Source organism: Dipodomys ordii, unplaced genomic scaffold (genome assembly GCF_000151885.1).
Source record: "Dipodomys ordii isolate 6190 unplaced genomic scaffold, Dord_2.0 Scaffold13, whole genome shotgun sequence".
NCBI lineage: Eukaryota > Metazoa > Chordata > Mammalia > Rodentia > Heteromyidae > Dipodomys > Dipodomys ordii.
In genome coordinates, this window is record NW_012267229.1 from 17,123,396 (window position 1) to 17,146,829 (window position 23,434).

Sequence of the window (23,434 nt, forward strand, 5' to 3'; positions counted from 1 at the left end):
CCCGGGGCAGCCGCCCGGGCAGCCCGCGCCGTGGTCCCGCAGGTCGTCCATCTCGGCGCGCAGGCCCCGGTTCTCCACCTCCAGCTCCACGATGCGGCGGCTCAGCAGGTTGGCCTCCTCTTCCACCAGCTTCAGATGCACCTTCAGTTCCGTCTCCCGCGAGTGCGGGGCGTCCGCTAGCTCCTCGGCCGACAGGGCGGCGTCCAGGTCCCCGTAGAGCGAGCGGTACTTGAGCAGCTCTTCCTTCATGCTGTCGTTTTCCTTGGCCAGCTTGGTGAGCTTCTTGCACATGAGGGCCGACTCTTCCTTGGCGAAATGCAGCTGGCACTTCAGATCCGCACTGTCCTCCTGGAGCAGGGTGCACAGGGGGACAGACAGACAAGTTGGTGGGGCTCAGCACTAACCCTGTGCTGGGCTGACGCAGCTGAACCCTTGAGGGCCTTCTTATTACAGTTTCCCCACACCTGGGTGGTAAAACTCCCTGCCTCCATAGGAAAAGCACCTGGGACCTGGGCAGGCCATTACCATTAGCAGAAGAATACAATGGTATTCTGTGCCGGTCAGGCACAACAGGTAGCATTTGATTTTTTTTTTTTTTTGGCATGCTTGTATCTGATTCTTAAACTCACCAGAGGCATAAAGGAGGAAACTGAGGCCAGAAAGTTGAAGTGATTCACTACAATTATATGTCAATCAAACCTGGGGCTAATGATTTACACCTGCAATCCTAGCTACTCGGGAGACAGAGATCTGAGGATCATGGTTTGAAGCCAGCCCAGGTAGGAAAGTCCATCAGACTCTATTATTTCCAATTAACTATCATAAAGCCAAAAGTGGAGGTGTGGCTCTAGTGACAGAGGGTTAAACTTGGGCAAAAAATCTCAGGGATAGCATCCGAGCCCTCCTGAGTTTAAGCTCCAGCACCTACACATGTATGCATGTGAACACACACACACACACATACACTCACAGAGTCAGACAACAAAGCCAAGGTCACTGATTCCAGTCCTTTGGAATTATCACATAAGTTAGTATGTTGGTCTTGGAAGAGTCTGACTCATAGGCTACCCTCTTCTCAAGTGAAGTTAGTTTCAGACTGCTGCTGCCTCGGGAGCTATTGGGTAGTACCTGTGCTGAAGGCTTCTTGTCTGTCTTTCCCAGAGAACGGGTTCCTCTTTTCTTCAAGGAATGCTGCAGGGAGAGAAAAGTCTGAATTGAAATCTCACAAGGTAACACACATCCAAAAAGCAATCACAAGCCCCGGAGACACACTGAGCATCCTGAGGCCTGCTTGTCTACATCCAGACCTTCACCCTTAACCACTGCTGAGCCAGAGGGCCCTCAAAACCACCAAGTGGTATGCAAAGGAGGGAGACAGGCCAGAAGTACTAGAGGAGATGACTCTTGACTCCCCAAGTCCAGGGCTTTCCCCATGTCTGCCACACATTATGATCCAATTGGCCTGGACCAAGACCCGGAAATCTGAGTCCTCTGTTCTTGTTTGCCTTTCATTAGTCAGATACTTCCAGAGAGAACACAACAGTGACTAAACCACACAAGGTACCAGGGAGGATGCCATGTTGTCAGGTTTCATGGGAACTTGAATTCAGAATGGATACTAATGAGTAATGAATATGGATGCAAGAAACAAAATTTACATAAGAGACTCAAATAATCACAAGAGGCTGATGACAAGGATTTAAAAAATCCAGAAGCACTTGGGGGGGAGGGGGAAATGGAATCAATAGATTCAACTATACAAATGAATTCTATATGGAAAAAAATTAATAAAAATAAAGATATAAATAATAAACTAGAACAAATATTTGTAATTCATAACACTGATAAAGGCTTGATATCCTAAACATGTAAAGATATCCACAGATACTTAAAGGGCCAACAAACCTGTAAGAAAATGGGCTAGAGCTCTGGGAGTTCACAGGAAAAGTGAACGTGTCTTTGCCCTATGAAGACAATCAGCCCTGCTCCCAAGGGAGAAATTCCAATGATAACTGCATGGAGCCACCATTTGGCAAAAATCCAAACCATCTATCTGACAAGAGTTTGTTAGTAAAACCCTGGCAAAATCAGGATGCTCTTTTATTGCTGGCAAGAATGCAAATGGAGAAAGGTGGTTTGCAGCACATGTAATCCCATCTACTTGGGAGGCAAAGGCAGGAAGATTAAGGTCTGAAGCCAGCTCCAGGCTTTTAAAAAATAATATGAAGCTAGGTACCAATGGCTTATTATGCCTATCATCCTAGCTACTCAGGAAGGAGGCTGAGATCTGAGGATCATGTTTTGAAGCCAGCCCAGACAGAAAAGTCCCCATGAGACTCTTATCTCCAATTAACCACTCAAAAACCATAAGTGGAGCTGTGGCTTAAAGCGAGAGAGTGCTAGCCTTGAGCAAAAAAGCTCAGAGACAGCGCCCAAGTCCTGAATTCAAGCTAACAAAAAATAAAAATAATTATTATATGAGACTCAATTGAGAAAAATAGCTAAAGCTGAGCTAGATCAGGAACGAGGTCATTGAGTTGAAGTTCCAGTATCAACAACAAAAAAGGAATGCAAAATGGCACAACCCAACCCCTATGACAGGCAATATGAGGAAATGCTATAATAATCAGTACTACACTTCCTATTTTAAAAAAGTCATTCAATGAGATGCATGATTCCACTAAACACTTCCTCCCAAGAGAGGGGTGATTCATGTTGGCAGTGTATAAACCACACTTGGGTTGTTTTAACTTTTTATGTTGGGCGGGTACAGTTTCTAAAACTGTTTCCAGGTGATTTGGAACAACGCTCACTCCCAACCCTTATCTCTCACACTTTATCCCTGAAAGTGAGAGCCACTAATGTAACCTAAGTACCATTATACCGAAACCAAGTCAGGGACAAGAATCTGTTCAAGGTTTCACAGTAAATCCATAGCCAGCCTGGGATGGATGTGTTCTTGTCACAACTTGATCTCAAGTTCCAAACACTGTGCCAGGGTCCCAGGGGAGCTAGCACAATGGTTCTCAACCTACATGGACGTCAGAACCCCCTGGGGGGAGGGGAATTAAAAAATAACTGGTGTCCCCGGCACCACTCTCAAAAATTCTGATGTAATCGGTCTGCTGTCTCAGGTATTAAGATTAAAAAAAAATAAAAACTAAAAAACAAAATTTCCTTCATAATTATAAAACAGAGGTTGGGCCAGGGGAGGAGCTCTAAATGGTCTCTTTTTTTTCTTTTCTTTTTTTTTTTTTGCCAGTCATGGGGCCTGAACTCTAGGCCTAGGCACTGTCCCCTCAGCTCTTCAGCTCAAGGCTAGTGCTCTACCACTTGAGCCACAGCGCCACTTCCGGCTTTTTTCTGCTTATGTGGTGCTGAGGAATCGAACCCAGGGCCTCATGTATGCAAGGCAAGCACTCTACCACTGAGCCACCTTCCCAGCCCCTCTAAATGGTCTCTTAAGGGTATCTTAAAACCTGGTGCCAGTGGCTCATGCAGTTAATCCTAGCTACTGGGAGTATCGTGGTTTGAAGCCAGCTCAGGAAGGAAAAGCCATGAGACTCTCATTTCCAATTAACCACCAAAAAAAAAAAGCTAGAAGTGTATCTGTGGTTCAAGTGGCAGAGTGCTAGCCTTGAGGAAAAAAGCTCAAGGAAAGTGCCTATGCCCTGAGTTCAAACCCGACTGTCACACAAACAAATACAAGCAGAGCTGAGCACTGGTGGCTCACACCTATAATCCTAGCTCCTCAGGAGTATTTTAAAATATTAAGTGAATTTTAAAAGGACAGGCTGGGAAGGTGGCTCAGTGGTAGAGCGCTTGCCTTGCATGCATGAGGCCCTGGGTTCGATTCCTCAGCACCACATAAGCAAAAAGAAAAAAGCTGGAAGTGGCGCTGTGGCTCAAGTGGTAGAGCGCTAGCCTTGAGCTGAAGAGCTGAGGGACAGCACCCAGGTCCAGAGTTCAGGCTCCACGACCGAACAAAAAAAAAAAAAAAAAAAGGACAAACTTGGGCTGAAGTATAGTGCAGCATTTGCCTAACATGTAGAATGTGCAAGGCCCTGGGCTCAATTCTCACCTCCCCACCCCAGTATGATACTGAAACAGGGGAGCAAACTCTAGGATACATGAATTACATCTTGATAAAAATGTTACTAAAAAAATATCAATGGTAGTGGGCATGCCTGTGGTATAGAGCACCCGCCTAACATGGGTAAAGACTTAAATTCAAACCACAGTATTACCAAAAAGAAAATTATTTAAAGAAGAAAACAGCACAATACCGCTGTACAAAAATATGGTTTTTCCCCTCCACCATTTATTTCCTTTGCAGGGGGCATGTTGGGGATAGAACCCAAGGCTTCATGCATGCTAGGCAAGTGTTCTGCTACATTGAGCCACATCTCCAGCCCCAAATCTGTCACTGTAAAACATATGTGGAGCCAAGAAAGCCAATGTCCCTCTTCTTGTGCTCCTCCATTCTCTCCTCTACCCTTCTACTGGAGGCTCTCAGCCCTTGGGTGTTCTGGAGCTGTTTTTAGACCTTTGGCTCTGTGTTTAAAATTGAAATAGATGGTGCTGTTTTGGACTTTCCTTCCTTCCTATGCTTATTTGATTCTGTGATCTTGATTTTTATAATAAGCACCTTAGGCAAAAGAAAACCCTAAAGTAACCAGCATTTTAAAGTTTATATCCATGTAATATGATCCTGTACATTACCAAGACAGTGTAAACAATATAATCCCTTGTGTGTTTTAAATGTGTGTGTGTTTTAATACAGAGAAATGTGCACTATTAAGCAAAGAGAAGGATCCGGAAAGATACAAAATACACTGTTAATTCTGTACCAGGCTGAGGAAAAAATACAGAGGCGGTTACAGTGGTTGTATATGGGTTTTTATATTAGTTCTATTACTTCTAAACAGATGCCACATGCACAGGATCCAAAATGCAATGGAAGGTGGGGGTGTGGACAAAAACCAGTTCCCAGTTCTCCCACCCCAAGTCAGCCATCAAAACCAGAACTTGTTCTAGCTTTCTGTAGAGGTATGCTTGGCATGTGTTTATGTGCCTTTTTTTTTTTTTTTTTTTTACCAGTCCTGGGGCTTGAACTCAGGGCCTGGGCGCTGTCCCTGAGCTTCTTTTGCTTGCTCAGGGCTAGCACTCTACCACTTGAGCCACAGCGCCACTTTTAGCTTCTTCTGTTTATGAACCCAGTGCTTCCAGTTTTTTCTGTTTATGAACTCAGGGCTTCATGCATGCTAAAGCACTCTACTACTAAGCCACATTCCCAGCCCCATATATAGGCTTTTGTAATGACTTTTTTTTTTTGCTTCACTAAGTATTACTTTGTTTTAGATTACAACCTCCCCACATACATATACTTTAAAACAGTATACAGAGAAAAACTTATTGGAAGTATATATTCCCACCCAAATAAAAATTCCCTCTGGGTACCGGATTGCAGGTATGTTTTTCTTCCTTATGGCTGGTTGTCTTCTACTTTTCCCTGATACAAATGCATCACTTGTTACCTGCTCTGGGGTGGGGGGGTAGGTAATGAAAAAGCCATGACATGTTTTTCAAATGAATTTCCCCTAAGAAGTCACCAAATGCCTTCCTAGCAACAGAAGGAAGGTACAAGAAAGCTAAAACCACCTAGAGAGGAAAAAGGAGGTGGCAGGCAGAGAAGGCTACATCAGCACCTCTTAGGACTAGAGTGGTTTCAGCCATTCCACATCATGTGGAGACCACTGGGGCTCCAGCACTACCCTTCAGTTCAGGAGGGAAAACAAGGCAGGCTCAGAGCATAAGCCTTCCCTTCCTTGTGCAGGGTAGCAGCTGGTCAGGGAGCTGGGGGGCTGCCATGCCCCTCAAGGGAGTGACAGCCTGTCAGAGCAACCCCTTTGTGGAGCCCTAAGGGGTGGAGCCAGTTCTGGCCCAAGAGCAGATGTTCTGGCCCTGAGCCCCTGGAGGGCAGACCAGGACAACCAGAGGGAAGGAATGCATCTAGGGAAGGACCCAGCCAAGGACACTCTCTCTGACCTGGCAGGCAGCAGCCATTCACCAGACCACATAGATCAGCTCAGGTGGTACCTCTGGGCATCCCTCCTTCAACTACTCCCAATAGGGGCTGAAGTGCTGTTCCCAGACACCTTCTCTGTAGCCTAGGCCAGAGCTGCTTGAGCATATGTCTGGAGGGGCCCTCAGACTCTCCAACCCCTATATCCTTCCACTCTTCCAAAGGCTGCCTTCCACACAAAGGGCAGCCTTCTAGAACAAAATGAACCCAGTATAGAAAGAGCTGGGCAGATTATCACCAAATGTGGAGGATGCTCAGAATGGGCTCATTGGAAGCCCAAGTGTGTTATGTGCACAGAATTGGCTCTGTAGGAACCTTGGGGTGCAGGTGTGAGATGCTTCTTCAAGACCAACAGCAAAACCAACATGCTCCAGAACAGCCAAAAAAGCCAGGCAGACAGGCCACATAGCTCCTAGTTACAGGGAGAACATTTGGGAGGGAGAAAGCAGAGGGTCAACCGTGCTCACATCATGTCACTGGGACAGTGTGGACTGCAGGCTTGGCTTGCAACGCAGCTGGTGGGAAGACCCTCATGAGAGACAACAGGCTCACTCAAAGGAAGTAAAGGCTTCTCTGGGTCCATAGCCAGCTGCTGGTTGCAATGGCAGTTTTATTCTACACTACGCACTTTATCTACTTGCCCCATTTAATTCTCCCAAACAACCCTTCAAAGTGGAGATTAATATTCCCATTTTAGAAATAAACCAGGCATTGGAGCAGTTATGTATTTTGCCCAAGATCACAGTTACTTGCAAATAAGACAGCCAGAACTCAAAACCTATATGGCTCTAAATCTGAGTCTGCCTTATAGTGTGCAGGCCAGGGCCAAACCACAGGCAGAACTGGGAATTGACCTCAAGCCCTCTGACACCAGGGTCAGCGCCCTGGTAGGAAATCCAAGTGAGAAATTGGTGCCACAAAGGAAGGTCCTCTTGCAATCTGCAGACCCATAAAGGCTCGGGAAACTTAAGAGGGTCTTTGGAAAGATCAGGATGGGGCAACGAAGGCAGGGGCATCCCAGAGTCTTGGGTTTAAATCCTGTCTTTGCCTTTCTTGATTTCCATCCATAGAAAGGAATTCTACTCCTGGGTATGTACCCCAAAAAATGGAAAGAGAGGGGCTGGGAAGGTGGCTCAGTGGTAGAGCGCTTGCCTTGCATGCATGAGGCCCTGGGATCGATTCCTCAGCACCACATAAGCAAAAAGAAAAAAAAGCCGGAAGTGGTGCTGTGGCTCAAGTGGTAGAGCGCTAGCCTTGAGCTGAAGAGCTGAGGGACAGCTCCCAGGCCCAGAGTTCAGGCCCCACAACCGGACCCAAGGAAAAAAAAAAATGGAAAGAGACTCACAGAAATGTACACATGAATGCTCACAAAAGCACAACTCATCACAAGCCAAAAAGTGGAAACAACCCAAATATCCATCCACTGATGAATGAACAAATATAATGAGGTCTATCCATATAATGGATTATTATTCAGCCACAAAAAGACAGAGGTCCTGATACAGGCTTCAATATAGAGGGCTAAACCTTGAAAGCATTATGCTAAGTAAAAGAAGCCGTCACCCAAGATCACATATTGCATGACTCCCTTTGAATGAAATGTCCTGAATGAGCAATCCATAGAGACAGAAAGTGGATTAGCAGTTTCCTAGCAGCTAAACAGAAGAGGGAATGATTGCTAACAGGTATGAGGGCCATGCGAATGTTCTAGAATTAAAGAGTATAGTTGTGGGGAGGGGGGGAGGCAAAAAAGACAGTTTTAGCCAGTCACCAGTGAGCTCATGCCTATAATCCTACTCAGGAGGTTGAGAACTGAGGACTGAGGTTCAAAACCAGCCTGGGCAGGAAAGTCCATGAGGGTTGGGAAGGTGGCTCAGTGGTAGAGCGCTTGCCTTGCATGCATGAGGCCCTGGGTTTGATTCCTCAGCACCACATAAGCAGGGAAAAAAAGCCGGAAGTGGCGCTGTGGCTCAAATGGTAGAGCACTAGCCTTGAGCTGAAGAGCTGAGGAACAGCGCCCAGGCCCAGAGTTCAGGCCCACGACCGGACCCAAAAAAAAAAAAGAAAAGAAAGTCCATGAGACTCTTTATCTCCAACTAAGCCCAGAAAAAGCCAGCAGTGGCCCTGTAGCTCAAGTTGTAGAGTGCTAGCCTTGAGCAAAAGGAGCTCAGAGACAGTGCCTAGGCCAGAGTTCAAGCTTCAGAACTGGCAAAAAATAAATATAAATAAAGACTATAGTGATGGTTGCACATCATCATGCATATAGTAGAAAAGTTGTATACTTTAATTTTGTATGTATGTGCCAGTCCTGTGGCTTGAACTAAGGGCCTGGGTGCTGGCTCTGAGCTTTTCTGCTCAAGGCTAGGGCTCTACAGTTTGAGCTATAGCTCCACTTCCAGCTTTTTGGTGGCTAATTGGGAATAAATATCTCATAGACTTTCCTGCTTGAGCTGGCTTTAAATTGTGATCCTCAGATCTCAGCGTCCTGAGAAGCTAGGATTACAGGCATGAGCCACCAGTGCCTAGCAAAGATGTATACTTTAAATGGTGAATTATATGATTTGTAAATTCAGTCTCAATTTTAAAATTGTTAAGAAAGTGTAGCACCAACAAAATGACGTTAACAACACAATATGCGGGATATGAGAAGACTGTGGAGGGTTAAACAATGTTAGGAACAGTGCTTGACACAGCAGCTACATTATAACAAACTATATCAACACTCAAGGAGGGGCAATGCTGCTGGAGAAGAAGGAGGCTGGTGTTATGATTCTTGAGCAGCAGCCCAGCTGGGCTACGATGCCACAGCAGTACACAGTGAGGGCGTGCCATCCTCTCTTCTGTCTCGCCAAGAGCTGTCTCCATGGCAACTGCATCCGCTCAGGCCAGGAGCTCCCATTCCCAGTTGGGTGACAGCATCGCCTCAGCAACCTGTCAAGATGGCAAAGGCAGATCCCAATGATGGAGCTGAGGCTCTGGCAGAGAACTGCTGAGGGACCCTCGTTTCCATAGAAACCATGTCAGGAAAAAGTGGGAGGAGAGAGAGGATAAACAGCAAATAAACACTGGGTAGATACTGAGACATCATGGGCACATCAAGAGAGATAGACCAGCCTCTCTGGCAGATGCCTTGAAAGGAAGTGACAGTGTGTTCTAGCACCTATTCTGTGCCAGGCTCCACATTTACAAACTTAAAATTTAAATGTGAAATTTCACAAATAATACCCAAGCCCAAGTACAACATTGGTCTTGATATGTTACCACGCTGTTCTTAAACTTCTGGGCTTATCCTCTTCAATAGCTACAACTACAGATCCTATACCACATCTGGTCTTTGTACATTTCTTTTTGCCAGTCCTGGGGCTTGAACTCAGGGCCTGAGCATTGTCCCTGGGCTTCTTTTGCTCAAGGCCAGCATGCTACCACTTGAGCCATAATACTACTTCTGGATTGTTTATGTGGTACTGAGGAATCAAACCCAGGGCTTTATGCATGCTAGGCAAGCACTCTACCACTAAGCCACATTCCCAGCCTTCATATATTCTTATTTAAACAACAATCCTAACTTAGTCTGATGGTGTAGCTTAGTGGTAGAATAGTTGCCTAGCAAGAGCAAGGGCCAAGGTTCTATAACCAGCACCAGCAAAACAAAACCAAACAAACAAAAAACCTAACTACAAAATTAATAGAAAAAATGTGGAAGTTATTCTCTCCTTTACTCCTACCATTTTTAGTACCTTTACTTCCACTTATTTATTTTATTTTCTGGTGCCAGTACTGGGGTTTACATTCTTACTTAGTATTTGTCTGCTCAAGGCTGGTGCTCTACCAATTGAGTCACACCTCAACTTACAGCTTTTGCTGATTAATAGGGATGGCTTTGAAAAAAAAATTTTTTGTCCGTCATGGGGCTCGAACTCTAGGCCTGGGATCGCTGTCCTTCAGCTCTTCAGCTCAAGGTAGCACCCTACCACTTAAGCCACAGAACCACTTCTGGCTTTTTCTGTATATGTGGTGCTAAGGAATTGAATCCAGGGCCTCATTTATGCAAGGCAAGCACTCTACGACTGAGCCTCATTCCCAGTCCTGGTTTTGAATCTTGATCATCAGATCTTAGCCTCCAGAGTAGCAGGGATTATAGGCGTGAGCCACTAGCACCCAGAGATTCTCACTATTTCTAACTCCCCATACAGTAAGCCTTCTGACGACTTTTGCTATGCATACATGCTTCAAAATCTACTCTGGTACCAATGTTAGGTATGGTGGTAATATGCCTGCAATCCAAGAACTCAAAAGACTGGAACAGGAAATCCTGAGTTCAACGCCAACCTGGGCACACAGTGAGACCTTATCTCAAAACAAAACAAAACAAAACAAAACAAAAAGCAACAACAAAACTCACTCTGGCTCTGTTGTATGTAGCAGTTCACACAATATATGCAGTTCTATAGCTTCCTTTTCCTGATTTATTATATACCTTGGGGATCTTTCCACACTGGCACATATATGTCCACTTTTTTTTTTTTTTTTTTTTTGCTGGTCCTAGGGCTTGAACTTGGCCTGAATGCTGTTCTGTCTTTGTGCTCAAGGATAGTGCTCTACCACTTGAGCCACACACCACTTCCAGCTTTTTCTGAATGGTTTATTAGAGATAAGAGTCTCACAGGCTTTTCTGCCTGGACTGTCTTCGAATAGTGATCCTCAGATCTCAGCCTCCTGAGCAGTTAGAATTATAGGTGTGAGGCACTGGTACCTGGCTATTTATCACCTTAAAAAAGGGCATTAACTACTCAGGAGGCTGAGATCTAAGGATTGAGGCTCAAAGCCAGCCTTCAGGTAGAAAAATCTGAGACTATTAACGTCCAATTTACCACCAAAAAACCAAAAGTAGGGGTTGAGCTCAAATGCCAGCCTTGAGTAGGAAGAGGGAAACAAAGCAAGGACCTGAGGCCCTGAGTCAGTACTGGCACATACACACCAAACAACAACAACAACAAGGGGCTGGGAAGGTGGCTCAGTGGTAGAGTGCTTGCCTTGCATGCATGAGGCCCTGGTTCGATTCCTCAGCACCACATAAGCAGAAAAAGCTGGAAATGGTGCTTGGCTCAAGTGGTAGAGTGCTAGCCTTGCTCTGAAGAGCTGAGGGACAGCACCCAGGCCCAGAGTTCAGGCTCCACAATTGACAAAAAACAAAAACAAACAAAAAAAACCTAATATAATATGTATCATTTTAACCATCTTTATTTTCTTATTATGGTAAAACACACATAACATTAATTTTGTTGTTGTTGGCTGTGAGGCTTGAACTCTGGGCCTGGGCTCAGCTCTTCAGCTCAAGGCAAGCAAGCACTTTACCATTTGAGCCACAGTGACACTTCCGGTTTTCTGGTGATTAACTGGAGATAAGAGTCTCACAGACTTTCCTGCCCAGGAACCATGATTCTCAGATCTCAGCCTCCTGAGTAGCTAGGATTACAGGCATGAGCCACCAGCACCCAGCTGAAATTTACTATTTTAACTTTTTGGTTTTGTTTTTAGCGCATGCTAAGCACATACTCTACGACCTCCAACCTTAGCCATTTTTAAGTATACGGCTCAGTGGAACTTAGTACATTCATAATGTGCAATTATAGCTACAACCTGTCTCCAAAACCCTTTCATCTTCTCAACTATGGCCTATTAAACAACCATTCCTCACTCCCTCCCCACCTAGCCCAGAAACCACTTAGTCTACTTCTGTCTCTCTGAATTTGCCTACACTAGGTATCTCATACAAGTAGACTATGAAGAATTTGTCCATCTGGCTGGCTTACTCACTTGGCATGCCCATCTCACCTATGTTTGAGTATGCCTTGCTACTTTATTCCTTCTACAGGTTGAACACTGTTCCATTCTACAGAAAACCTTACTTTGCTTGCCTGCTTATCTATTGATAGACATTGGGTTACATTTGAGGTATTGTGAATAAGTCTACTTCTATAAACTTTAGGTTTAAAACATCCCATTTTCAATTATGTAGGGTTTATATGTAGAATCAGAATTGATGGATTTTTTTGAGACACTATCATATCATCATATTCTTTTGTGTGTGTGCTTTAGTATTTTTGCTCAATGTTGGTGCTCTACCTCTTGAGCCATAGCACCACTTCCAGCTTCTTTTTCTTTATGGTGATTAACTGTAGTTAAGAATTTCAGCCGGGGGCTGGGAAGGTGCCTCAGTAGTAGAGCGCTTGCCTTGCATGCATGAGGCCCTGGGTTCGATTCCTAAGCACTACATAAGCAAAAAGCAAAAAGCCGGAAGTGGTGCTGTGGCTCAAGTGGTAGAGTGCTAGCCTTGAGCTGAAGAGCTGAGGGACAGTGCTCAGGTCCAGAGTTCAGGCCCCACGTCCAGAACCCCCCCCCAAAAAAAGAATTTCAGCTGCACGCTGGTGGCTCATGCTTATAATCCTAGCTACTCAGGAGGCTGAGATCTGAGAATCACAGTTCAAAGCCAGCCCAGGCAGGAAAGTCTGTGAGACTCTTATCTCCAATAAACTACTAGAAAACCAGAAGTGGTACTGTAGCTCAAGTGGTAGAGCACTAGCCTTGAGCTGAGGGACAGTGCTCAGGCTCAGAGTTCAAGCCCTACGACCCACAAAAAACAAACAAACAAAAAAATTTCATGGACTGTCCTGCCCAGGTAGGCTTCAAATCTTGATCCTCAGATCTCAGCCTCCTGAGCAGCTAGAATTACAGGATGAACAACTGACATCTGGCTTGGTTATTCAATCTAATTAATGATCTGAAGTCACCTCATAAACTGGCTACTGCTTGTATGTTGGCATCACAGAAGTAGCAACTGATACTTGGGAGAGGGTCATAGCCATGTCTCCACTGCTAAGGCTGAACTTGCAAGCTGTTCTCCTCTTTTCACTTTTCTTCCTTAGTTTCCCTCTGCACAACTAAAACAGGCTGAGCTCTAAGGTACTTTTCTTTCTTTTGTCAGTTGTGGGGCTTGAACTCAGGGCCTGGTGCCATCCCTGAGCTTTTTGCTCAAGGCTAGTGCTCTACCACTTAAAGCCACAATGCCACTTCCAGTTTTCTGGTGGTTAATGTACCATGTACCTTCCTGCCCAGGCTAGCTTTGAACCATGATTCTCAGATCTCAGCTTCTAGTAGCTAGGCTTTCAGGGATGAGCCACCAGTGCCTGGCTCTAAGGTTTTCTCTTTCTTTCTTTTTCCTTCTCTTTCTTTCTTCCTTCCTTCCTTTCTTTCTTTCCTTTCTTTCTTCCTTTCTTTCTTTCTCTCTCTCTTTCTCTCTCTTCTTCCTTCCTTCCTTCCCTTTTTATTGGCCAGTCCTGGGGCTTCAACACAGGGCCTGGGCACTGTCCCTGAGCTTATTTGCTCAAGGCTAGCACTCTACCACTTGAGCCACAGCACCACTTGTGGCTTTTTCTGTTTATATGGTACTGAGGAATCGAACCCAGTGTTTCATGAATGCTAGGCAAGCACTCTACCATTAAGCCACATTTCCAGCCATAGAATATTTTTTATTTTTTTGCCAGTCCTGGGGCTTGAACTGTGGGCCTGGGCACTGTCCTGAGTTTCTTTTGCTCAAGGCAAGCACTCTACCACTTAAGCCACAGTGCCACTTCCTGAAGTACTTTCTGAAAGTGAGTCTCCCCCTTTTCATAATGAGGTGATGGAGGTAGCAGTAATAAGATAGTGTGAAGATGACATCACACCACACCTGTGCTACTAGGTACTACTATGGGCAGGCTGTGGCTGTGAGAAGCGAGGGGCCTTGCACCCATCTGTCAAGCAGGGCAGGGTGGCACAGCATTTTTCAGTAGCAAATCCTCCTCTCGACACAAGAAGTGCTGGTACATCACACCAACACACCCAGCAGGAAGGGCAGCTGAAGGACTGTTCTGTCTGCAGGGCTGTGGTTTATTCGACTTGGATTGCTGACATGTGGGGCCCCGTGGGGAAGCAGCTGGGTGCCCCTGAAGAATGTACCAGCCTTGGATGGCTTGTGAGCAGCCAACCAGCTGAGGCTCCCAGGTGCCTCTGGAGCTAGAGGCCACCTAGCCATCTGGAATGCAGGTGACTGGAATGGGGGAGCAAGGGGCGGGGGAGAGATTCCAGTCTCTAAGAGTCACCCAGGGCAAAGTGTTGCCATCAGCATCAGCATTCTGCAGACCCCCTGGGGCCTACAAGACCTTGAGGCCATCCCACTCTCTTGGGGTCTGTTTGCCCATTTACAAAATGTATCACTACCTTGATGGGCTTTCTAGAAAGTTATTGTATAATGTAGTATGGAACATGCTAGATTCCTAACAGCATGAGAGAATGTGCCAGGTTGAGCCAAGATGAGGAGGGGGGTGGTAACAGGGGTCACACTCAGGAAGTGTGTAATTCAGTATATGCAGTATATGCTCAGGAAATGCATGCTGGACAGGTTAAGGAGGCATAGCAGAGAGCTTCCAGCCCCACAAGCAGAGAGATTCCGGTGAGGTGACGCTGCACCTGCTGCCTGCCCCAGGCCACTGTGCCGGTGGCCCTCACCTCTCTGGGCCGCTCCAGCTCCGTCTGCAGCACCTGCTTGGCCAACTCCGTTTCAATGAGTCGCTGCCGCAGATCCTCATTCTCCTCTTCCAGCCGTGCCCGCTTCTTCTCCACCACCTCAAGCTCCTTGTGCAGACGCATGGAGATGTCCTTAGAGACCTGGACCACAGTAGGGGGGACAAGGCCATGAGCAGGCTGGAGGGTACTGGCTTGGACACTTAAGTCCTGCTGACTGTCCTGCTTTACCTACAGAGCAATCAGATGCAGGCCATTCTTATCTCATCATCCCCAATTAGCAGATGAGGAAACTGAGGCACAAAGGGGGCCTAAGAGTCTTGCATTCAGAAGGTGGCAAATTCAAAGCCCAAATCTGAGCACCCTCCAGGTACCCTAAAGCTATAATAGTCCTGTCTGGTCTAAGAAATTACTTATTTATATGTGGCATTTAATGGTCCCCAAACCTTGCCCTGCCACCCTCTGGCTCTGTCCTCAGGTGGGGCCTGGGTTCATCTTGAGGATGGCATAGGCTGGAGTAGAAGCCCAGAGCAAGATGAGCAACACATGACCCTGGACAAACCACTCCCCAGCTCTGTGCCTCAGTTTCCTCAGCTATAAATGGGCACCGCAACACCAGGACCAACCTCACAGAAAGATCAAATCAGTTCACAGACACAAGCTTGGGCTCGGTGCCTACCACACTGAGTGCCGAGTGAGCATTGGCTGCTGCTCCCAGGAGCTGAGGGTGAGGGAGCAGGACTTGCTGGAGGTCACAGTAACCCCCAGGACTGTTTCCAATTGTCTGGGAAATAGAACACGCCTGGAATGACAAAGGCTGGGCAAGCGTCCAACTCATCCCTACAAAAAAGAGCTAACAGAGCAGTAATCTCCAATCCAGGATGAACTAGCAACAGCACCCCATTTCCTGAAGGACACCCTCTGTCCTGTTCCATGCTGGTTATGTGGGAAGGAAAAATGAGGACAGCCCCTCTGAGCTGATAAATTGCAAGTAGACTTCAACCCTGAGTGGGTCAGGTAATGCCAATTGTTGAATATCTACAGGGTGTTAGGATTCATTCATCTCTATCCCCAATCTGTCCCAGCCCAGGTTACTGACAAGGACTGCTGCTTTGAGGAAGTGACATGCTCAGGGTCACACACTGCTAAGGGCAGGCTGAGCTAAACTGGGAGCCCCAGGGATTTGAAGGAACCAGTGGAGTCAGATTCCTCTGAGGGTCTTGAAGGCTTTAGCAGCACGACCTCTGTGTGGGGTACCCAGCCCAGTGCCATGCTTCCAGGATCAGAAATGGCTGTGGTACCGCCTCTCTCCAAAAGAGAACAAACAGGGCTCTCCCTGGTTCTGCCCTCTGCCTGGGCACAAGCCCAGCTCAGCACAGAACCTTTGGCAGTGTACAGGGTACAGGGCAGGCCAGAAAAAACAACAGCCAGAAAGGAAACTTGGTATTACCTCCCTTCCTTCTACTCCCCCTGTCCCTCTGGCCTGAAGGTCTCTAAGGACAGCCAGAAGGACAGTTCAGGATCTATGAGCCTCTTCAACTGCAATGACCACGGCAGGCCACCAACGTTCCCTTGTTCATGAAAAAGGGTGAGCAATGTCTCAGTATCAGCAAAGGACATGACAGGGTAGAAAACTAGGTATGAGCTGTGAGCTAGGACAAGTTGTTTAGCATTTAGTAGAGGGTTGACACAATCTTCTCACAAGGGCTGCTGGAAGGAATAAATGACCTAATGCTGGAGTGGTGGCTGGAACAGAGAAGGTACTCATAAAATACAAGGCTTTTTATTCATTACTATTATTTTAAACAATGAGTCCTATTTAATGAACTGTAGAAGTTTACTTTATATTTTCATGAACTTGGCCAACCTGGTTTTGATTTTGTAAAATACTTCAGATCCACGCAGAGTTGCTGAAAGGACACAAGTTCAAGGTAGCATCAACACAGGATTTTTTGATGCACTGCCAAGATGATTGCTTTGTAGGACACATTTAGCTTCCAGCTATGGTCCCTGTTTGGGGGCTAGTAAGTCAACCAGGAAGCCCCTCACTCTTTCTTTCATCTTACTTGGGCAGGGAGTGGGGGGGGGGGGGAAGTACAAGGGTGGTGAGGTATAGAAATCAGGGCACCAGGGCTGGGAAGGTAGCTCAGTGGTAGAGCACTTGCCTTGCATGCCTGAGGCCCTGGGTTCGATTCCTCAGCACCACATAAGCAGAAAAAAAAGCCGGAAGTGGTGCTGTGGCTCAAGTGGTAGAGTGCTAGCCTTGAGCTGAAGAGCTGAGGGACTGTGCCCAGGCCCAGAGTTCAGGCCCCACGACCGGACCCAAAAAAAAAGAAATCAGGGCACCACATCATGCCTGTGCTCACAATGGATGAACAAATCAGACTGAAACAAGGGAAAGGGAGATAAAGGAACAAGGAACTAGGTGTGTATGGAAAGTTGCACCTCCCTTCCACTGCCCACCAATCAATGTCCAGGGTGGGCTGCTGAGGCCAAGGTTCCTTTCCCAACTTGTTCCAAACTATCCCAACCTTGAACAGCTTCAGACAAGCTTCAGTCCAGCTGGGAGATGCCCCATCTCCACCACAGCTTCCACCTGGGGAGGCCACTTGATTCCCATGAGTCAATGAGTTGCTGGGTCTTTTCCCCTTCTGCTCCCATGGAATCCCTCCTCACTCCCAGGATGGTATGTCAAGGAAACCTATCCTAGCCAGGTACAGATGATTCATGCCTATAATATTAGCTACCAGGGAAGCTGAGATTGGGAGGATCGTGGCTGCAGGCAGAAAAGACCATGAAACTCTTTCTCAGTGGAAGAAGCTGGGCTCGGTGGTATGCGCCTGTCATCCCTACTACAACAGGAGTCCTAAAATAGATCATAGTCCAGGCACGTACCATGGCAAGAAGAAGCCTCCATCTCAAAAATACCCTGTGCATAGGAGGCTGAGATCTGAGGATCATGGTTCAAAGCCAGCCCAGGCAGGAAAGACCATAAAACGCTGATTTCTAATAAACCACCAGAAAACCAGAAGTGGCTCTGTGGCTCAAGTGGTAGAGTGCTAGCCTTGAGCTGAAGAGCTAAGGGTTAGCACCCAGGCCCAGAGTTCAAGCCCCATTACTGACAAAAAATAATAATAATAACTTGTGTAAAACAGCACTGGAGGGGTGGCTTAGCAAGAGAGTATTTACCTAGCAAGTATGGGGCTCTGAGTTCAAACCTAAGTACTGTACCCCACAAAAAAGAGAGCCCACCAACTTAGCTTGCAAACTTAAAACAGAAAAAAATTACAACATAGACAAAAAAGTATACAAGCTTAGACGCCCCCCCTCCAATGTCTGGTAACCCCAAGGGAGGCCAAAAGAGCAAAAAGCAGTATTGCTGACAGACAGACAGACAGGGTAGCTGGAGCTAGAGGATGGGCTTGCCTAATCCTCAGGGCTCCATGCTTTCCATCCCCTAAAGAAGCCCTGTCATTATCCCCAGTCTGAGGCTCAGAAAGGAAAGGCCATTTACCCAAGGTCACACTTGCTAGATGGTATGAAACCAAGATTAGAAATCAGGTCTAAAGTCTAATCGGTCTAAAGTCTTGCTCTCAAACTGATGCTGCAATAGGGAGAAGCTTGAATACATATTGATACTGCTACCACCAATAAAAGTTTAAATAAGAAGTCCCAACAGAAGTCCTGACTCAGTATGCCAGGCACTTGAAGACTCCATGTGCCTGTCTCATTTGATCCCTTTCAGCTACCCCCAGACTAGGGGGGGGCGGGGATACCAGGAGGGGTGAGGCAGCTGCAGCTTCCGGAAACCAGAGCAAATCCCCAAAGCACAAACAAATGCGCTCAGCCATGAAGTCATGGTTTATAGTGCTGGGGCCTGGCTCCAGCCTAACAGTCAACTGCATGTAGCCCCCAGCTCCCTGGCACATTCGCCCCTGGGCTGCTGGGCCTCAGGTTTCAATGTCTCTGTTACCCTGACCCTCAGGGAAAGGGACGGGAACTCTTGCTAAGGCGCACCCCTCAGTCAGAAGGCATTCTATTCTGGCCTGTGGGTGGCCAAAATCTCCAAGAATGCCACAATGATGGGAGTGTTACCTCTATTTCACAGATGAGGAAACTGAGGCAGAAGAGAGGGGCAGATTGTGCAGAGAAGCAGATTGCACAGAACACCTAAGAACTAAAGCCAAGACCAGGGCATTTTCCCCAGAAATGCCTGTGCCCAAGAAAGGGAAAGTACTACTGACAGGTCCTGGGGACTGCCATAGGGGCCAGTGCAGATGATAATTTGGACCCCCAGAGCCTTGGGACCTGGCACCTGCCAACACATGCTCAGTTCCTGGGCACCACTTAGCATCTTTTCATTTAAATTATTCCATTTTCTATTCACAAAAGTCTCTAGAGCTGCCGAGTGTCGGTGTAATCCTAGCTACTCAGGAAGCTGAAATCTGAGTTGATAAAGGTTGGAAGCCAGCCTGGGCAGGAAAGTCCATGAGACTCTTATCCAAAAAAAAAAAAACTACACAGAAAAGCTAAAAGTGGTACGTGGCTCAAATGGTAGAGTGCTAGCCTTGAACACAAAGAGGCTCAGGGACAGCACCCAGGCTCTGGGTTCAAGCCCTAGGGCAGGCAAAAAAAAAAGTTTCTAGAGGAAAGAACTAGTCATATCTCCAGTTTCCTCAGGGGGAAGCTCAGAGATGTGAAGAAGCTTACCTAAGGTCACACAGCAAGCAAGTCTCTGCCCACTGGCCCCTGCCTTCCTCTTGATGGACAGAGGGCCCTGCAGAGGATGTCTGCCTAGACATGGGTGCCAGCAGAGTGAGTCAGGGGGTGGGGTAGACTAGAAATGGGAGACCAAAGCCTGACTTTTCATTCATAACAGCCCTTACTAAAAGCGTAGCCACCCAATATAATTAATAGAGGGCAAAAACCTTTAAGATTCAGTTAAGCTAAGCCCCCGAAATGGGGAAACTGAGGCCACATGTGGTAGGGACCAGTCAGGTGGAGAGCCAACAAAGAAGCTGGCAAAGCAAGTCTGGAGAGTCTCTAGGGATCCAGGGATCCAGTCCAGGCATCCCCAACTGAGTCTATCAAGTGAGCCCAACAAGCAGGCCTGGGCAATGCTGGGGGAAGCCGCATCCTGAAGACCTCTCAAAAATACTCCAGAACACCCCAACATGTTGGGACAAAGGGTGGTGGCCAGAGATGTCCTGCACAGGCAGAGCCAGCAGATGAGCTCAGCGCTGCAGCTGCTGGTGTAGACAGGGAAAGGAGGGAGAAAAAGGAGGGAGGAAGGGGCACAGTCAATGCTGATTGGCTAATTCAAATCCTAACAGAAGGGGCCCCTCCCCTCCACCCTAACCCCAGAGAGTTCCTCCCATCCCCAACTCCAGCTACTCCTGCCCCGCCCAACAGGCAAGGGGGAGCTGATGATCCTGAAGCCCACCCCCTACCCCTCGCCCCTGTGGGAGAGACAGGCATCCCTTCCTCACCTCCTCTTGCAGAAATCCTCAGCAAATGGGCGAGAGTGAAAAAAAAAGAATGATTCCTCGGCGTTTCTTTGGCTCTCTCCTGCATATTTCCCTCCTCCCCTAACACTAAACACTCCTCCCAATCCAGAGCTTAGATTTTTGACTGTTGGTTTTTTCTTTCTTTCCTTTTTAAATAAGGGCTCAAGTAGGCATTAGTGGTTCACACCAGTAATCCTGGCTACTCAGGAGAGATCTGAAGATCTGAAGAACACTGTTCAAATCCAGCCCTAGCAAGAAAGTCTGTGAGATTCTTATCTCTAACCATTCCCCCCCAAAAAATGTCTGGAAGTTGAGATGGAGTTATGGCTCACATGGTAGAGCATCAGTCTTGAATGGAAAAGCTAAGAGATAATGTCCAGGTCCAGTACCAGCATAAATTGGGAGATGGGGTGGAAGAGGAGGGGTGGGGTGAGGAAGGAAGGTCAAACCATCTCCAGCCCAAGCTGTGCCTGGAATTTGACTATTTCTATTTATCTAGCCATTTATTGCCAAGTGAATCTATCCCCCCTCAGGAGCAGATGTGGTTTGCTCCTGAACAATCAGGGCTCCACTCTGATCAGTTTCCACAGAGGAAATGTCAAGACTTGAGGTGATGTTGAGGTGGCACTCATTGAGCTGGCACTCAGTGTTGACTTCCCCTGGTCCCACAGATCTCTGAAACAGCACCCTAATTAACAGGGTTGTTTCTTGTTTTTTATATTCCACTCCATGGCTTGAATTTGCCAGTGTCTTCTTGGGGGGGGGGGATCCTCATCCTGCCTAATCCCCTGGGTCCTTCAAAGCCACCTCTTTCCCTTCTGACTGAACCACTTCTCAGAAGTCATCTCAGCAGGAAGATTGCGCAGGACTCCCCTTGAAAGCTGTACCACATGCCTAGGGAGCCCCAGCTTGAAATCCCTCCCCCTATCCCACTGAGCTGAGTTCTGAGGATAGGAGGCTGGTCCAGAGTCCCCAAGAAGTTTGTTTCCCCCCTTCCCCCACTCTACCCCACACAAAGTTCCACAAACAGCCAGGGTGGACGTCTCTCCTGAGGCCCCACCCCTCCTCTGCTTCCTGAGGCAGATATTCAGGCTTGGGAGGCTGACAGCCTGATTTCTGCCATCTACATGAGGATTCCCGCTGACCTTGGTGAGGTGCCTCAGATTACATCTAGAAAATGGAAATAATAGCTAACTTTTTTTCTACATTATGTAGAACAAGCTGTTTTCACACTCATTTTACAGATGAGCAAACAAACATAAGGACTTTGCACAAAATCTGGGCATACTGAAGACGAGTGTAAGCCAGCCCTGTGCAGCAATAGACCTTTACCACTCTCGTTAGTCCAAGAAAGCTCAGAACTATGCAGGGATAATGGAAACCCAACATCTAGCAGCCAGCAAGAGGTATCTGCTGTTAGTGGGTTTCAGATTATGATAGCACCTTGGGGTGCCTCTGGTAGAAGGCCTGTGCATTCACCAGGAACACTCACTTTGCAAGCAGGGAAACTGGGGACTAGATAGGTAGTGTAACTGGATACACAAAGTGAGCCACAGACCTGAACTGAGCCCCCACTAGGGTTCCTGGCCCCATCCCCAAGCCAGGGCACCTGTGAAGGTTTGCCGAGGACCCCAGGCTGACCTTGACATCCTGCTCCAGCCCTCGGATGAGTTCACCATCCACCTGGCCAGTCTGGGCAGCACGGAGGCTGCGGCGCTCAGCTTTGCGAAGCCGGTACTGCAGGATGCGGCAGGTCTTGCTGGCCTGGTCCAACTGCTGCCGCAGCTCCTGCAGCTGGTACACATCCTCCTCCATGTAGACGTCCCGCATCTCCAGCATCTCTGCCCGCAGCTCCTCAATCTCGTCCTACAGGGGGAAGAAGTAGTCAGGTCCCTGGGCTCCAAGACAGTGGCCACACCCTACATGAGCCAGTACCCAGGGTTCTAAGAATAGTAGGATGGATAACAGACCCCAAAGATGTCCATACCTAAACTCCCAGAATCATGTCTTAACATGAATGAATACATGCCTTACATGATAATGGAGACTTGGCAGATGTGCTTAAGTATCTTAAGGGAAGGAATTATCTGGGTGAGCCCAATTTCATCTCCAGGGTCCTCAGAAAAGGGACACAAAGCCAGGTGCCAGTGGCTTACACCTGTAATCCTAGCTACTCAGGAGGCTGAGATCTGAGGATTGAGGTTCAAAACTAGCCCAAGCAGGAAAGTCTGTTAGACTCTTATTTCCAATTAATCACAGAAAAAGCTGGAAGTGGCGCTGTGGCTAAAAATGGTAGAGCACTAGCCTTGAGCAAAAAGAAGCTCAGGGACAGCACCCAAGCCCAGACTTCAAGCCCCAGGACCAGCAAAAAAGAAAAAAGAAAGAGGGGAGAGGAGGGAAGGAGAAGACAGGGAGAGGAGAAGGGAGGGAGGCAAGTGGAGGCAGGCAGTGTGAGGAGGAAGCAAGGGCTGTGATGTTCTGCAGGTGAAGAAGGGTCCATGAGCCCAGGAATGTGAGCAGCCTCCAGAAACTGGAAAAGGACAGAAAAAAAGAGTTCTCCCTAAAGCCTCCAGGAGGAATATAACCCTGCCAACACCTTGCTTTGCAGACTTCTGACCTCCAGAATTGGGGGATAATCGAGTTAACCCACTTTCTCAGTCTGGGTCTTGAAGGTCTCCCACAGGCCACATGCTAAAGGCTTGGTTGTCAACCTGTGGCAAAACTGGAAATGGGTGCTTTAGGAGTTGAGGCAGGTAGTGAAGATGGTGGGTCATTAGAACCAGGGAGCCTCTCAGCCTCTCTCCCTCCTTCCTGGCCACCATGAGAAGAGCAGCCTCCTCTGCTGCCCTTTCCCTGCCATGATAATCTGCCACACCATGAGTACAATGTGAGTGGGCCAAGCAACTATGGACTGAAACCTCTTAAGCCATGAGCCAAAATAACCCTTTCTCTTAACTTTTGTCAGTGATGAAAAGCTGACATAGCCACTTCATGGTGACTCATTATAGCAAATATAGGAAACACACTGTAGAAACACTCAATAAATATTTATGAGTGCCCTCTATGCCCTAGACCTTATCCTAAGCACAGGCAGGGGCACAATGGTAATCAATCCCTTCTAGATATTCTGCCTCAAGCTTCACTGTCAAAATACAGAGCAAACAAATAGACACACACGTTAATGCAGTTCCTATTAAGTGTCATGACAGCAAAAACAAAATAAAAACCACAGCAATGTGGATAATGCTACAAATGAGAGAAAAGTGCTATGTTAGGAGAC

The 23,434-nt window shown here is 47.3% G+C and overlaps 1 protein-coding gene across 1 annotated transcript in view; it reads right to left on the reverse strand.

Moving 5' to 3' along the window:
* Soga1 (suppressor of glucose, autophagy associated 1) overlaps positions 1–22,008 on the reverse strand; it is a 50,643-nt gene extending 28,635 nt beyond the window's left edge. The window contains exons 1-4 of the mRNA XM_013010697.1: positions 21,796–22,008; positions 14,633–14,791; positions 1,129–1,191; positions 9–348 (exon numbers count right to left, since the gene is read on the reverse strand). Coding sequence (XP_012866151.1) covers positions 9–348; positions 1,129–1,191; positions 14,633–14,791; positions 21,796–21,993 — 760 coding nt within the window. The 5' untranslated portion in view covers positions 21,994–22,008. The remainder of the gene's footprint in view (positions 1–8; positions 349–1,128; positions 1,192–14,632; positions 14,792–21,795) is intronic.
* Between the last annotated feature and the right edge of the window lie 1,426 nt (positions 22,009–23,434).